The sequence below is a fragment of the Anopheles coustani genome, chromosome 2, assembly GCF_943734705.1.
Source record: "Anopheles coustani chromosome 2, idAnoCousDA_361_x.2, whole genome shotgun sequence".
Taxonomy (NCBI): domain Eukaryota; kingdom Metazoa; phylum Arthropoda; class Insecta; order Diptera; family Culicidae; genus Anopheles; species Anopheles coustani.
Window position 1 is genome coordinate 42,451,302 of NC_071289.1, and position 14,618 is coordinate 42,465,919.

The 14,618-nt window shown below is 43.7% G+C and overlaps 6 protein-coding genes across 6 annotated transcripts in view; 3 read left to right on the forward strand and 3 right to left on the reverse strand.

Moving 5' to 3' along the window:
* The first annotated feature begins 723 nt into the window (after window positions 1-723).
* On the forward strand, window positions 724-2,287 carry LOC131266074 (transcription factor A, mitochondrial). Its single transcript, XM_058268428.1, has 2 exons — window positions 724-858; window positions 944-2,287. The coding sequence occupies exons 1-2, from the start codon at window positions 800-802 to the stop codon at window positions 1,698-1,700; spliced, it is 816 nt and encodes a 271-aa protein (XP_058124411.1). The 5' UTR covers window positions 724-799; the 3' UTR covers window positions 1,701-2,287.
* A 48-nt stretch (window positions 2,288-2,335) lies between these two features.
* Window positions 2,336-3,835, reverse strand: LOC131266071 (uncharacterized). The gene is made up of 2 exons (XM_058268424.1): window positions 3,421-3,835; window positions 2,336-3,344 (listed from the first exon to the last, which is right to left on the reverse strand). Exons 1-2 carry the CDS (start codon window positions 3,686-3,688, stop codon window positions 2,644-2,646), a joined length of 969 nt encoding a protein of 322 aa, XP_058124407.1. The 5' UTR covers window positions 3,689-3,835; the 3' UTR covers window positions 2,336-2,643.
* Window positions 3,836-3,971: 136 nt separating this feature from the next.
* On the reverse strand, window positions 3,972-6,008 carry LOC131266063 (glutaryl-CoA dehydrogenase, mitochondrial). Its single transcript, XM_058268413.1, has 5 exons — window positions 5,676-6,008; window positions 5,543-5,560; window positions 4,390-5,344; window positions 4,167-4,327; window positions 3,972-4,103 (listed from the first exon to the last, which is right to left on the reverse strand). The coding sequence occupies exons 1-5, from the start codon at window positions 5,761-5,763 to the stop codon at window positions 4,039-4,041; spliced, it is 1,287 nt and encodes a 428-aa protein (XP_058124396.1). The 5' UTR covers window positions 5,764-6,008; the 3' UTR covers window positions 3,972-4,038.
* Window positions 6,009-6,377: 369 nt separating this feature from the next.
* LOC131266075 (L-xylulose reductase) lies at window positions 6,378-7,664 on the forward strand. The gene is made up of 3 exons (XM_058268429.1): window positions 6,378-6,704; window positions 6,790-7,042; window positions 7,102-7,664. The coding sequence occupies exons 1-3, from the start codon at window positions 6,653-6,655 to the stop codon at window positions 7,523-7,525; spliced, it is 729 nt and encodes a 242-aa protein (XP_058124412.1). The 5' UTR covers window positions 6,378-6,652; the 3' UTR covers window positions 7,526-7,664.
* On the reverse strand, window positions 7,551-10,809 carry LOC131266079 (FUN14 domain-containing protein 1). Its single transcript, XM_058268433.1, has 4 exons — window positions 10,576-10,809; window positions 9,649-9,796; window positions 9,372-9,567; window positions 7,551-8,587 (listed from the first exon to the last, which is right to left on the reverse strand). The coding sequence occupies exons 2-4, from the start codon at window positions 9,792-9,794 to the stop codon at window positions 8,405-8,407; spliced, it is 525 nt and encodes a 174-aa protein (XP_058124416.1). The 5' UTR covers window positions 9,795-9,796; window positions 10,576-10,809; the 3' UTR covers window positions 7,551-8,404.
* Window positions 10,810-11,963: 1,154 nt separating this feature from the next.
* Window positions 11,964-14,618, forward strand: part of LOC131266054 (histone demethylase UTY) — a 74,692-nt gene continuing 72,037 nt past the window's right edge. The window contains exons 1-2 of the mRNA XM_058268404.1: window positions 11,964-12,263; window positions 12,352-12,460. Of these exons, the coding sequence (XP_058124387.1) occupies window positions 12,047-12,263; window positions 12,352-12,460 (326 nt within the window). The 5' untranslated portion in view covers window positions 11,964-12,046. The remainder of the gene's footprint in view (window positions 12,264-12,351; window positions 12,461-14,618) is intronic.

Here is a 14,618-nt window from a genome sequence, read left to right on the forward strand (position 1 = left end):
ATCCAAATGATATCCTTACCATGATAGAATAGGTAGGTATCATCAGTATGGATGAAACATGAACAGACACTTTTTATCAATCGAAATTCTTATTTGAACAAAAAGTAATGGTTTCAATGAAAATGTTCAATTATATGATAGCTTAAAAATGTTAACCATAATTATACACCAAATTGTTTTCGATAGATTTTTGTGATTTCATGGTCCACGTTTTTGATGCGATTGATTCGCGAAATGACAAAAGAAACTGCGCGCTTCCAAAGTAAACAAACCCCAGCTGTCAAACACAAGTTGGCTTCACTTTGGAGGAAAGCGAGCTTGTTGTGAAAAGTCAGTTCTAGTTCGGTAGTGCATCAGAGCGGATGTTAGCAGTGCATAAGTTTCCTGAAAGGGTTAGCGGAAAAGTAAGGTTACGGCACGACCGCGTGGTGACGCCGAGCTGGAGCTCAGGTCAGACAAATCCTAGCTGCCGCACATCTCGTGCCGTTTGAGACAATCAAGCGGACCACGAGTTCTTGTGTCCTGACAACGGAAGGAATTATCCCTCCCGTGGACGGCGGGTGGACATATGGCTATTATAGCCGGTCCTAAAGGACGAGCCCCTTCATAGGAGTTCGGACAGAGTTGGTACGCCTCTGATTACGTGTAAGGGAACAAATTGTTCGACTTAGCGTAGGAGGATATACCCCGACTCGCATATCGAAAGAAGAAGAAGAAGTTGTGAAAAGTAAACTGTATTCATACATATTATTCGTGCTATATTTTGTAGAAAGTTGTACAACGCGGTTGAAGGAATAAAATGCAGTTCAATTCTCTGTTCAGACTGGTTTGCAGTCCTCGTTTATTAGTAGCATCCAGGTAAGGTTGGATTTGCCCGTAGATCAAGGTTATGTGCATGGTTTTGTTTGGAGGCTTACACATTTTATTTTTTCCCGGAACCTAGACAAACGGCACCAGCAACAACTACACACTGTTCCGGTTTTCATGCAACTGCCGTAGTGTACGATGACGGGGGTGTGTCGAAATCGGTTGTTCCAGAGAGGCCAAAACGTCCCATCAATGCTTACATAAGGTTCGTGCAGAGCATCCGTTCATCGTTGGCCAGCGCCAACCCATCCGCTTCTCCGACGGACATTTCGAAGCTAGCGGCGGTCAAGTGGCAAGCACTCGATCAGGCCTCGAAGGCGAAACTTGAGGAGGAGTATAAGCGCGACCAGACCGTATGGCTGGCGAAGAACGCCAAATACCTCAGCCAGCTGACCGATGCCCAGAAGCAGGAGTTGAAGCTGGAGCGACAGCAAAAGCAAGAGGACAAGGTCAAACGTGAGCACAAGCGTCTAATGAAGGATCTCGGTCGCCCGAAGCGCCCAATGAACGGGTACCTGCTTTTCGTTGCTAACAATAAACCGAAACCCGGCCTGTCCCAAGAGCAAAACAAGCTGCAGATGAAGAGCCTAGGCCATCAGTGGAAGCGACTACCCGATGCCGAGAAGGAACGATATACTCGCGAAGCGGAAGAAGATAAAAAGCGTTACCAAGAAGAAATGAAAGCATGGGAGGATAAAATGTTAGCCTCAGACAAGGTGGAGGCGGTCCGAAAGAAGAATGTCCTTTTGCCACCGTCGCCGGCTGCTTCGTCGAAGGGGGCGCTGAGTTCGACAGGAGCCAAAACCAAAAAGGCTCCCCCCACTCGCCCATAGGAACTCGGGTGTCCCTATCCGGCCCAGGAACGTAGTACAGCTCCAACAGTAATCCAACCCAGAACCGTCGTGGAAGAAGCTGAACCAAAGCACAACTTATTGCAACAGGATAGGGACACGAGTGAGCAAATAGTGGTGAGAGAGGAAATCAATCACCAAACAGTGCCATCGGCAGGGACAGTATCAACTTCTTCGAAAATACCACCAACACCGACAGAAGAGACAATGCAGAGCAAGAAGGGTATAGTGAACAAGTTAAAATCTATCTTTAAATTCTGACACTGGCTTAAACGCATGGAAGACCAGATTTTGCTGCAGTCCATGTTGCTATGGTTTTACATTTATCCGTGCTAAAAAACAGGTTTAAGGAATTGATCTTGTTCTATTAACCGGCGTGTGTGAATGTTTGATTTTTTTCCCACTCGTTCAATAACGATCCAATTTACGTTGCATTTTGTATCGCTATTTACTGAAATATTAATCGTACTTGAACGTATCATGCGACATTTGTAGAATTCATAAAGCTTATTAATAGTATACATAAAAGATGTTCTGTGTATTAAGTTTGATCCGAAAGGTCTTTTTGTTACAACGTTGCTTTTCTCTAACAAAAATCAAACATTCTTAACTCAATCTTTCAGCATTGTCAAGCAGATTTTATTTAGGAGCCCCACAATTTTTCTTTGTATTCCACCAACAGTTTTCGTCCTTTTTGTGAACGGTTTACTGCAACCGGACTGGGAACAGTTTTTCGACAAGATAAAATGGTAATAAAATAGATTTAGTGACGTGTGATTAGACAAAAGAAGTTGCATGATTATTAGAACTTTGCCGGAAGAGAAGTGTAGAAAAAATGCCTTTTTAACTCTGTACACCCAACACCTTCCGAACTTCTTTATGACGGTAAAACAACGACAAGTCGAGAAAACGAAAACGATTAACACTACGACGAGGAAACAAAATCATCCACTTCTGCGGATACACTATTGTCCCCTTCAAGCTGGTCGTACCCGAGCACGTACCGTAGCTCGATGCCTAGCCATAACCGGCTCCAGAGCAGGTGGGTGAGGACGAAGAAGAACATAAAAAAGGCTACATCTTTCAGCACCTTGTTAACGGTGTTCAGGAGCTTCATGATGGTTTGGGAGGTTTTAATTGGAATGCCCCCGAGCAAGAACACTATCCCGAGTAGCTGTTGGCCCCCGGCAGCACCGGTTTCCGACGCACCGAACATTACTATCTCCAGCAGTTCCCAGGCAAGCAGCGGTAGGAACACGTTGCCACCGATGTACGACTCGTTACCCGTGGCGAACAGCAGATAGACGGCAATTGAGGCTACAATAAGATGAATTTTGGAGCGCAAAATTCTTGTGAAGCGTGAATTGCTTCGCGGCGCAGGACGTGTGCCGGCCGTACCCGGTGGGCCCATGCCAGGCCCCGACATACCAGCTCCTGCTTGTGCTTGTGTGATGGAGTTGAGTAGCTGCAAGATATCACCATTCTGCCCGACACCGGTTAGACCATTCGGGCCACCAAAATCTAAACCTCCCGATGACAACAGGGAACCCACTGGTGGGTTGATAAACTCCATCCGTTCATCCTCCGGATCAGGGTAAATTATTGGTGTTGGCTCGTTCGCGGGTTCTGGTAATACAAGATCATGGAGGAGCATTATAAAACATCGAACTTCATGACTATCTGAAAGTGTGTTATAACTTACCAACTCCTGCATTTGGCGGCTCACAGGAAGCTCGAGCGATAACGTCAGCCAGCAAAGCCTCCGTTCTTGCAGCGTCTTCACTGTTATTCCAAACGCTGCCAGAATCAGCGGCAGGTGCAGTCGGTAATTCATGGCCCACAATTTTGGACAGCCTGTTGTTAGAATTTTCTAAGATTTTCCTTCGTCTCGCTTCTCGACGTGCCGCCAGGGCATCCGCTGGTGACTTTGGTTGACTTGCTTTCGTGTCTGCCGAGCTCGTTTCTTCCATTCTGAATCGAGCTGTTTGCTGTTGCCTCCTTATTTACTTGTGTCACGTTTTAATTTCTCAAATTTATCACCATTTCTCTGTCGGCAACTATGATGTTTTGCAGAACAGGACTGAACAAGTGATTAGGTGGAAAAGGGAGGAAGATTATTTTGATTTCTTCTTTTCGATTCTTCTTACTTTATTTTTGACAGCTTCTGCATGATTTGATGGTTGCGAATGTCGGCTGCAGGGAATCCGTTTCTGAAGGGTCTTATGAAACAGAAACCATGATTGGGTGTTGATTTTGAATAAGTAATAAAATCTTTTTATTTACAAAATAATATTTCTTCACAGACAACCACCATGCGGAGCTAAGCAAATGCTTGTAATCCAGTAATTGCACGTCCTAGAATCAGAGCATGAATATCGTGCGTTCCTGAAATTTACAAGAGTAATCTTGGTTAATCGCTTGGCAACAGGTTTTGATCGTTGTCCTTACCCTCGTAGGTGTTGACCGCTTCTAGGTTCATCACGTGGCGGATGATGTGGTACTCGTCAGCAATTCCATTTCCGCCCAGCATATCGCGGGCTACACGAGCAATTTCCAACGCTTTTCCAGCGTTATTACGCTTGAGCATTGAAATCATTTCGGGCGTATGTCTAAAAAGATATCGTTAACAAGAATAAGAACAGAACTCTTTAACTTTTCATCCATTAATTACCGTTTCTGATCCTTCAGGCGTCCCACGTGCAGACAAGCGGTTAATCCTAGACTTATTTCCGTCAGCATATCGGCCATCTTTTTCTGCATCAATTGATTTGCAGCTAGTGGTTTTTTGAACTGCTTCCTATCCAGTGTATAGCCTCGTGCTACCTGAAGGCATGATTCAGCTGCACCCAGCGCTCCCCAGGCAATGCCATACCGGGCATTATTCAGACACCCGAACGGACCCCTCATACCGACCACGTTCGGTAGCAGGTTGTCTTCCGGGATGCGCACTTCGTCCATCAGAATCATTCCGGTTGCCGAGGCACGGAGCGAGAACTTTCCCTCGATTCGCGGTGTTGCCAGCCCCTCGGCACTCTCCGATCGATCGACGATGAAACCCCGCACCTTTCCATCTTCCGTTTTGCCCCAGATGATGCACACGTCCGCAATGGGTGAGTTGGTGATCCATGTTTTGCTACCACTCAAGACGTACGTTTTCGTCTTCGGATCGTGGATAGCTTTTGTCTCCATCGAAGACGGATCGCTGCCGTGATTCGGTTCCGTCAGCCCAAAACAACCGATCAGTTCGCCGCGTGCTAACCGGGGTAGGTATTTTTCCTTCTGCGCGTCACTTCCATAATCATAGATCGCGCCCATACACAACGAGCTCTGGACACTGAACGCCGATCGGTAACCAGAATCGATTCGCTCCACCTCACGCGTTAGAAGACCATACGCAACGTTGCTTACACCGGCACAACCGTATCCCTTAATCGTGCAGCCTAGGACGCCAAACGAGCCTAACTCGTTCATTATTTCGCGATGAAAAACCTCATTCCGGTTGGCCTCGATCACGCGCGACAGCAGTTTATCTTCGCAGTACGCCCGAAACGAGTCACGGATCGCGATTTCATCTTCCTTCAGCTGCGACTCGAGATCTAGCGGATCTTCCCAGTTAAAGGTGGGACCTAGGCCGGTTAGAGATTACGGGAGAAGAATCATTTAATTGTCCATCAAACATAGCAACACACCTCCAGCGGAGAGAGAACGATGTCAGTTATCTTATCGCCTCATTCCTTGGCAAGTTTTTCTACTCCGTCTCAAGTGCGCATGACGACACGATCAACGAGGAGGCAATCATGAATGATGATGTCGATCAGGCTTACCTTTATCAGTTGACGCCGCTGTAAAATGATAGTAGGATGGGGCAATTAGTGTTTGATTCTAAATACGCACAAAACTATCTGCAACTATAAGGATACACTTGATCCCGAACTCGTACGCCTGGCAAATACCTACCCCGAGAAGAACGTGCTAAAATCGCATGCCCACTTGCGATAGGTTTAAGTTGCGAAATTCTACTCGCAAACAATGTACGAAGAGCCATTACGATGGTGGAAAATGTTCCAATGACGATATTAAGAGTCAAATTCTCGCTGCTGATATTATTATATCACAAAGTTGCTTCTCGATACTGCAGCGTAAAAATATGCTCGTTTACGTACGTCCGGCGCACTGACCACAACACACCGCTGGTTGGCAAACACTGAGCTGAAGGAGGAGGAATCTACTTTCCTTTTCGTTTAGGGCAGTGGCTCGCGAAAGACTGCTATTCCCGCGAGTTTGTCGCGACAAGTTGAACGATAATCATGCCAGCAACACTTGATTCCTTCGCCATGAGATGCTGGACGTGCAAACATACTAACACTATAGTGGCAGGATAGTATATAGCGCAATCCGTAACAACTACCGTCACCGGTTCGAGTTGTTTTGATGTTTCATACACGCAATCAGCTGATAAGGGTGCGTGTTGGTAGTGGGACGACAGAACAATGTGTGTTTTAAAATATTGCAATGCCATTTTAAATGCACCGGCATCGTCATGATGCTTGACTTCCTGTGTATGGTTTTCCAATAGAAGTAAATAATCATCGGCACATAATCGACGGGGGCAATATTGGCATGAAATTTCTAAGGCATTCCATTTTTATTACCAACCTACCAACATTATTGTTGAACATTTATGAAAATATGAATCAAAGTTGATGAAAAATGTCTTAAACTGGTCCGTAATACCCTCCAAACCCCTAACTGGACGCTGTGCAATTGTTTGCCCCGCTTTTCACTCCTCCACATCAGACCGCTAGTGGCCATAAACAACGGCACTTCCAATCCGATGGTCGCTTATTGTGGATCGGAATTAAATTCACTTTGATAAGATAAGTGTAAAGCACAGCATCTCCCTTAGTAGAGTACACCACTTCGTGCGGATTACTATGGAGTGTTCTTTGAAGGGCAAAACGATCGTCGTAACCGGTGCTGGCCAAGGTAGGCCGATTTGAAGGACGAAAGGATACCAGTGCTAAGCAGGCTAGTAGCTAGAATTATTGTACTACCTCATTTTCCGATGCAGGCATTGGGAATGAACTGTGCCGTACGCTGGATCAACTTGGTGCCAAGGTGATAGCCGTGTCACGCTCGCCGGGTCCACTGGAAGCATTAAAAAAGGATTGTCCGAAGATCGAAATCATACAGGTCGATTTGAGTGATTGGAGTGCTGCGCGATCGGCGCTGGGGGCGCTAGGAAAGGTGGACGGATTGGTCAACAATGCGGCGATAGCGGTCATCAAACCGTTCCTGGAGCTAACCGAAGGTGACTTTGATAGGTGCGTTGAATTGTCCACAGTCTACTGCAAAGTTAGTAAAATGATTCTCTCTTCTTCAGTACCTTCAACGTTAACGTAAAAGCGGCTTTCAATGTGGCGCAGGTTCTCGTTCCGAAGATGGAAGCGGGAGCAAGCATCGTGAACGTTTCATCTCTTGCCGGACTGAAAGCGATCCACGGGCACTGCGCGTATTCTATGTCGAAGGCTGCCATTGATGGGCTTACGCAAAATCTTGCCCTCGAGCTGGGCCCAAAAAAGATCCGTGTCAACAGCGTCAATCCGACGGTGATACTGACACGCATGGGTCGTGATAATTGGTCCGATCCGGCCAAAGCGGATCCACTGAAGGCAAAGATTCCACTCGGGCGGTTTGGGGAAGTGCACGAAGTGGTCGAACCGATCATCTATCTGCTGAGCGATCGTTCGAGCTTCATTAACGGCCATTCGCTGCCTATTGAGGGTGGTTTTCTAGCTGGAAACTGAACCATTACTCGGAAAAAGTAAAATGTTTGCCATTCAATTTAATGATTTATTTTATTCGCATCAGAAGTGAAACGGAACGTATGGAAATAAAAGCAAAATTATTGTTCACAGCGGAAATAAAAACTTAAATTAGTAAATGAGTCTGATCACCGTTCTTCCAGGACTGTATTTTTTGGGCATATTGTTGATTGTTTCATTGGTACGCGTTGTTCTTCAGTCACATGTCGCCACTGCAGATATTTGTTCTTGTGTTGGATGCAACCGAAACGATCGATACACACTGCACACTCCTACAAATGTTTTGTGCTCCTCAGCATCAATCTACACAGGGTGCCTAATTTACGTTACCGTCTAGTGTGTTTTTGTTTGGTTTTTTAAATACGCTTTATATTAAGTACACAGTTGTTACACACATTTCAAAGCTAACACTTCTTAAACTCTACGACAGTTGCATCGGGCAAATAGATGGAAAAGGAATTGGAAAATAAGTGATCAAGGTTTTCCACAGAAATCAACACATAAATAATCCTTACTGATCACAAGTAAACCACGCTTTCAATGTGTTCTCTTCCGACGCGGATAGTACGGTTTATGAATCGTTTAGTACAGTATGAGATTCGAGGAGGCTTCCATTATGATTGGGAGGAATTTCTTTCCCGCTAACGTTTGCTAACCGGATGAACGATGTTTTTACCGTGTTTTGTAATTTCACCTAGCGAGCTGATTTTCCGCGTTCCACTCTTCTATTTGAAAACAAACACGAGGTGTACCTTTTTCATTCGAATGATTAGAATGTTCCTCCGGTTGGTCGCTTAATTGATTTCCGGAGCATCGATAAATCCTATTTGTGGTTGGGATATCATATTCCAATCTATTTCTTTAGGCAGTTCCTACGCCCAATGCAACACCGGCCGCAAAGGCACACAGGAAAATGTGAAGATCGTTCACCTTGCAGCCGGTTTCATCGCCAATCAAGTTCGTATACCACTTTTTGGCCTTCTTCGTGCGCTTCGTTAGTGCGTCCTCGGCCTGGTTTAGCTTACGATCGAGAAAGCGTTCCGCCTATTGAAAATCAGAAAATAGAAGGTGCGAATCAATTGTTGGATTGGACATTTTCATTCTTATTAGATAAAGGTGTTAAAGTGGACATTTTTACGCCTAGCATGAAACAAATGAGTACATCAATACCGTTAACAGAAAGAGAACTCCTTCGGAAAATGGATATACAAAAAAAAAGAAAAGAAACAGAGAGTAAAAGGAAAAATCTTTTCGTTCGTCCTATCGCAACTAAAAGCAGATAGGAATGTAATTTATTATTATGTGCTAAAGCATGTTCGCTAAGGCACAAAACCAAGACAAAGTTACGGATAATCACAAAAGATGAAAATAAATTATGCCTACGGACGATTCCACAATTCTCTTCCAGAAGTTATCAAAACTGCAAATGCTTCACCGGTCGATCGATTTGGGGAATTACTTCTGATATCAGTTGTTTGTTTTGTCTACAGTATTATTATCCTTGTACATCCTCGTGTTCAGTTTTCCTCGCAGTACAACACTGCATCTTCTTGCTTCGCTTGATTCTCGTTTACGAAGCAAGTCCAATCAGAAAACCACCGATAAACCCGGTGGCCATGTAAGAGTTTTCTTTGGCGTACTTAAACACCTGCAAGCAGATGAATCAAATCAAAATGTGAAGCCAGTGTATAATATAAATATAATTTAGTGGAATGATACGAAATGAAAACAATAAATGAAGAAGCAGATGAATTGTATATGATGTGTCTCATCTCTCCAAGAGAAGAAAGGCGTTCCAAATGTTAACGCATGCCGATTGGAGACCTACCTTATCCGTAAAGCTTGGTCCCTGGCCAGTGACTGCTTCCTCCACCTTATCCGTAACTTTGTCCACCTTCTTCTGTACCTTATTCCAGTCGATTGAAATGATTCCTTGCTGGTTGGCAATCTGCAGCAGAATTATTCCACCACCCACAGCAATTGCTGCCATTTTGCCGACCTTCATCGTAATGAATCCGGTTGCCCTAAAACCATATTAGAAAGCATAGTGTAATTTGATCGAATTTTGTTTCAAAGGGAAAAAAACTTATGTCACAAAGGCATACCATCCACTTCCGGCACCGATTAGAATCTGTTTCGTAGCCGAGTTTTTGCTCACATCTCCGATGAACCGGTCCAGACATCCTGCAGCGTCGCTCATGTTGATGATTTCCTTGTTTGTTGCGTCTTTTTTAACTTTTCCGTCACTCATTCCTGTAAAAAAAATGATGAACCATGGATAAGAATTGTGAACAAATTTTGTGAAAATTTAATTTATGCAAAATGATACAAGTTTTCATTTCATTTCATTTGGCTGATGTAACAGAGAACATCCCATTCTTATCAGGCTGCACGAAACCACAAACCACATCCTTGTTATCTTGTTTGTATTCCAGTTGTAATATATGACAACAATATAACCAAAGAAAAACGACATGTTTTAATTTTTTGGGACATCAGCTGATCCAATTGTGAGCGATATGCCTTTTTTTTTAACCACTAGTTTTTATACCTATGTCGCCAATGAGGGAGCGGTAGCCCTTGAAAAATGTATGGATTGATTCACTTTTCATTCGCGGTCAATGTTTTCTATTTTTAATGTACTGCATCACTGCAAGCGAAAGTCGAATGACCTGCAGCAGACATCCTTGCTTTGATCGAGAAAAATCTTGTTCATGGCTTCACCGCATGCTTAGGTATTACATAATGGTAGGTGGAATTTTCATAGGCAATTTAGTTATCTCCTATCCCGAAAAGTCAACCATCTCTATTCGGTGCGGATTGCAGCGCAGTAAAACCATCTCGACGGCGCGACGCCATCATGACCTCATCAAAGGCCATCATCGAAGGGATGCCGAATAGAAACTGGCCGAGAACGCGAATCGTTTCGCACTGTTAGTTTTGGAATAGTTATGCCTATCGGCTTTGAGAAACCATAGCAGTGGAAAATCTCCACAAGGCAAAAACGATATCTTCGATGACTCCTTGCTTACCTGAGTACAGCTTCCGAAGTTTGGATTTTGTCCGTGTGAGGAAACTCACGGAGCCTGTCGGCTTGCGCTTAATTTTGCCCTTTGAAATCGAAAGCAGAATGCGACGTAGAATTTGGCATGTACGACTGCCACTGGCCGAACTATTCGCACCGAATGGATTTGTTAAAGAATACCAGCTAATTTTCTTCTGTCGCACCTACACCTAGCTTGCTAGAGGATTTTGTTTTCTTTGCGTCTTTCTCTTGGATCGTTTTTGAGGTTGTCAGAACACAATTTGCACCAAACTGTCAAATAGGGTATTTGCCAAGATACATTTAAATATCAAGGTAGAATCAGTCTCGTAGTCTTTGCAGCAATATATTCACACTCATCAGCGAGCTTTCGTATGAGGGTTTTTAATCGGGGAATATTAACAACCAGATCAGATATGAGTACAATAGAAAGCATCGAACAGTTTTTATAAAAAATCATATGCCCAGAATGACTCTTTTGTATTTGATCCATACCTAGTCATCATTTTGACAATTGGCAAGATTTTTAATGCTCACAGGAAACTGTATTGCGACGCGCTTATTCAGCATTGTTTTAAACGTTCCAAATTATGTTTCTCCAGTTTTTGCGAGCGTTGCAATGACATTTTGGCCCGCTGGTGTAGTTTGATGGCAGCTCACAGAAGTTCGGCGTTATCACAATTTTTGGTGCGTACGATCGCATAAATATCGGAGTTTACGCATCGGTCGGTCGGATACCGTTTGGTTTCGGATAAGGCCACCCTCGGTTCAAGCCGTGGCCAGATGATGTGATATGTCCGTACATTAGCTCCGTTGGTTGTGTGTTTTGTTTTTGTGTATTAAAGTGCCTCCCGCTGACCGCCCGTTGATCCGCCCCTCCACCCATCGCGTTTTGGCATCATCAATTCGGTAAACAGGATGATCCTCGAAAGCGGCGAATTTAGCGTTTCCACGCAGGAGCTGCAGGCACTGGCCTCGCTCGATAGGTTCGTAGCCGATCCAGCCGGGGATCTTCAAGAGATGGTGCTAAATCGTAACGTAATCAAACTTCCCTTCCAGCCGCCAGTATGGATTCCTGAAGCTGTCCGCGCCCGAAAACCTGAAGAAGAAGGCGCTGGTGCTGAAGGTGGGTGTCTTCCGTCCTCTTGTGTTTAACCTTGAAATGGTTTTGTTTTGATCACGAAACAATTGCCAATTACTGATGGGTGTTTGTGTTTGGTTTTTCTTTCCATCTTTCACGTCCCGTGACTCGACAGGCGGTGAAGTACCTGGAACGTATGCTCATACAAGCTTATAACCAGAAAAAGGCTCACGAAGAGAAGCAGGAGGGCAAGGATACATCTTCGAATGCGGCCAGCGGGAATGACCGGGGTGGGATGGGGGAGGTTAAAATCAAGCAGGAAGTCAATCCGTTGTGCGATACGGAGGTGAAAATCGATGAAAATCTTCCGGCGGAAATCATGTCTGTGGAAACGGTGCCGACGTCGGCGCCCTCGGAGAAACCGTCCTCAGTTGACGAAACTAACGCGAATGGCGATGGAAGTGCGTCCGCGAAAGAAGTGTCCGTGTTAAAGGAAAAGCAAACGAGTGACAGTGAAACGGACAGTATCAATATTGATCCGAAAACGTACTGTAAGCTTGGGCACTTTCATCTGCTGCTAGAGGACTACGAGAAAGGTAACAGCACATTCCAAGATTCGGTGGACAGCAATCAGGAAAAACACTTCAATTGCCTTATCGGAGTTTTCTTTTTTGTTTGTTGTAGCTTTATCAGCGTACCAGAAATACTATGCCTTGAAAGCGGATCACTGGAGAGATGCACCGTTTTTGTACGGCTTGGGTTTGGTGTACTACCACTACAACGCGTTTAGATGGTGAGTAAATGGATTCGTTAACTACATGACATGACAAGAAAACGTCTCGCATGGCTTTTATACTAGTTCCACGGTTATAAGAGGTTCCATATTCTGATACGCTTATTATACTGCTTGTTGATTCGGCAGGTGTAACAGACAGGCAACTTCTACCGACTTACAAACATCTGATTATGTTTGGTGTTGCAACAAACCCCAATCGATCCACTTTACTTTTTAGATGTGGTGCGAGATAACTCTTTGAACTTTGGTACTCATTACATGTCCATTTCGTAGAAAAATGCAAATCGGAAGAGAAAATGATGAGTTTTTAGATTGCTTTAGATTTGGGGTAAGTGATCCCATGGTGGTGTTAGTACTAATAGCGGTTTTAGTGGAATAAAATCCTAGCTCCAAGAAGTCCTAGTATGAAATGTTCCTTGATCTTCTACGGAGTGTGTAAAAGCTAAACTTTCCCACTCCGTTATTAAGAGGTTCCAAACTTCATAGTTTCCATACAAGTCGTACTAATATGCCGGAAACCTTAAGATTTTATGAGGAATGCATGATCAAGATAATGCATTGGTCTTTGAGTAATTTTGCTTTTGTGTTTGAAATATGCTTCAAAAATAAATTACAGTTGAAATATATGCAGTGTTTTCCAACTTTTCTGTATTACCACCACTATAGGTACTCAATACCACAAATGTAGGACCATACCACGATTGGTGTCAGTCAGCTAGGAAGAAATAAACTTTTTCACGTGTATTTTTATGGTATACGGTGAAAATTGATGCTTTTCAAAAGAATAATCGTGCTTCGATTACAGTTTAAATAAATATGCAAAAAATTGTGTTTTTGGCAATTATAAATTACATTAGTACTATTACCCTAGATCAAGTTAGATGCGAGTGGTGCACTTCCTGCATATGGGGTTAGATTATTTTTTTCAAGGCTGGACCGGCTTCTCTACCTTACTGCTATTTGTGGAATATACGAGCCATGGTTGTCGGCATCATGCAGATCGGTATACCTCGGCATGCCGCCAATCCTGTGTTTTGTATGGAGTTACATGGCTAGCGTTGAAGGGGGTCTGGATTGCTGAACTACGCTAATTAGAAACATGCGGACTAACCTTAGGCAACCAAGGCAGCCACTTGGAGTCACAGTCAACTGTGTCAAGACGAGCTATTCAGAGTGCCAAAAGGAATCAGAATAAACGCATGTAACGGAAGCGGACCCCTACCGAGCTACCATGAGTGATTTCTTGGTCGTCTCATTATGGTATTAATTGAATAGCGAAAAAAATGGATTTCTAGTAAAAATGTGTAGTATTTGAACGAAATCTGTTTTAAAAGTTTATCTCCTTCATGTCTGCCCGTTAAGGGTTTACTAGACGTTTTCTTTTTGCGTTTTTGCTTGGTTGGTCTCTTACCGTCTTACCGTACAGAAAGGAGCCCTGTCTCGGTTGGGATACGAACACACGCCGTTGAGAACGTAGCTCGGTGCTCGTCGATCGATTTTCTAGTCGGTGTAGCTGTTTGGCTGTCGCGGACTCTTTCGCTATAATATGGCTATATGCAATATTTCATCATTCATAATCTATCGAGTATTTGTAGTTATTTAAAGGTAGTCAATTAAGTAATTTTCAATAAATTTAGCCTTGTTATCGCTGGAAATATCTACCTTAGGACCAACATTTAAACGGTTTGATGCAGATAAACAGGGGTGGTCATGGGGCAGCGGTAGCGCGAGCAACAACAACGCCAGACGTGTTCAATCGAATATCGAATACCACCAATCTATAATATACCGTATTTCGGTCATAGAAAGCTGGCGGATAGAGACCTAAAAACTTTAAAAAAGTGTAGATAAACTCTAGATGTAGAATGTGTACTTTACATATTGACAAAGTTACCACTACGGCCCAGGATGTTATAACCTGTTGAATATACGTGGGAAGAACTAGAGATGACACTACAAATGGACGTTTCTAGAGTGTATACCAGGGTTCGGCACACGTTTCCAGAAAGGGACAGATGATGAAAAAGAACGTCAAACCATGGACCAGATACCTTAAATGATATTTGAATGCTTTGAATGTGGTTTGAATGGTGTATCAATTTTCTTCTTCAGACAGTAACAAAACATATTTAAATGTTTTGTTTCTCATCGTTAA

Bases quoted from the DNA above. Each gene is read 5' to 3' on its own strand.
- LOC131266063 (XM_058268413.1), bottom strand. From the start codon at position 5,763: ATGGCTCTTCGTACATTGTTTGCGAGTAGAATTTCGCAACTTAAACCT. The intron at 4,328-4,389 runs GTAATTAATGGA...ATATCTTTTTAG, and splicing joins CGCCTGAAGGATCAGAAACG to ACATACGCCCGAAATGATTT. The intron at 4,104-4,166 runs GTAAGGACAACG...TGTAAATTTCAG, and splicing joins AGCGGTCAACACCTACGAGG to GAACGCACGATATTCATGCT.
- LOC131266071 (XM_058268424.1), bottom strand. From the start codon at position 3,688: ATGGAAGAAACGAGCTCGGCAGACACGAAAGCAAGTCAACCAAAGTCA. The intron at 3,345-3,420 runs GTAAGTTATAAC...TTGTATTACCAG, and splicing joins GCCGCCAAATGCAGGAGTTG to AACCCGCGAACGAGCCAACA.
- LOC131266074 (XM_058268428.1), top strand. From the start codon at position 800: ATGCAGTTCAATTCTCTGTTCAGACTGGTTTGCAGTCCTCGTTTATTA. The intron at 859-943 runs GTAAGGTTGGAT...CCCGGAACCTAG, and splicing joins CGTTTATTAGTAGCATCCAG to ACAAACGGCACCAGCAACAA.
- LOC131266075 (XM_058268429.1), top strand. From the start codon at position 6,653: ATGGAGTGTTCTTTGAAGGGCAAAACGATCGTCGTAACCGGTGCTGGC. The intron at 6,705-6,789 runs GTAGGCCGATTT...TTTCCGATGCAG, and splicing joins CGTAACCGGTGCTGGCCAAG to GCATTGGGAATGAACTGTGC. The intron at 7,043-7,101 runs GTGCGTTGAATT...TCTCTTCTTCAG, and splicing joins ACCGAAGGTGACTTTGATAG to TACCTTCAACGTTAACGTAA.
- LOC131266079 (XM_058268433.1), bottom strand. From the start codon at position 9,794: ATGAGTGACGGAAAAGTTAAAAAAGACGCAACAAACAAGGAAATCATC. The intron at 9,568-9,648 runs GTATGCCTTTGT...ATATGGTTTTAG, and splicing joins ATCGGTGCCGGAAGTGGATG to GGCAACCGGATTCATTACGA. The intron at 8,588-9,371 runs GTAGGTCTCCAA...GATTTTCAATAG, and splicing joins GACCAAGCTTTACGGATAAG to GCGGAACGCTTTCTCGATCG.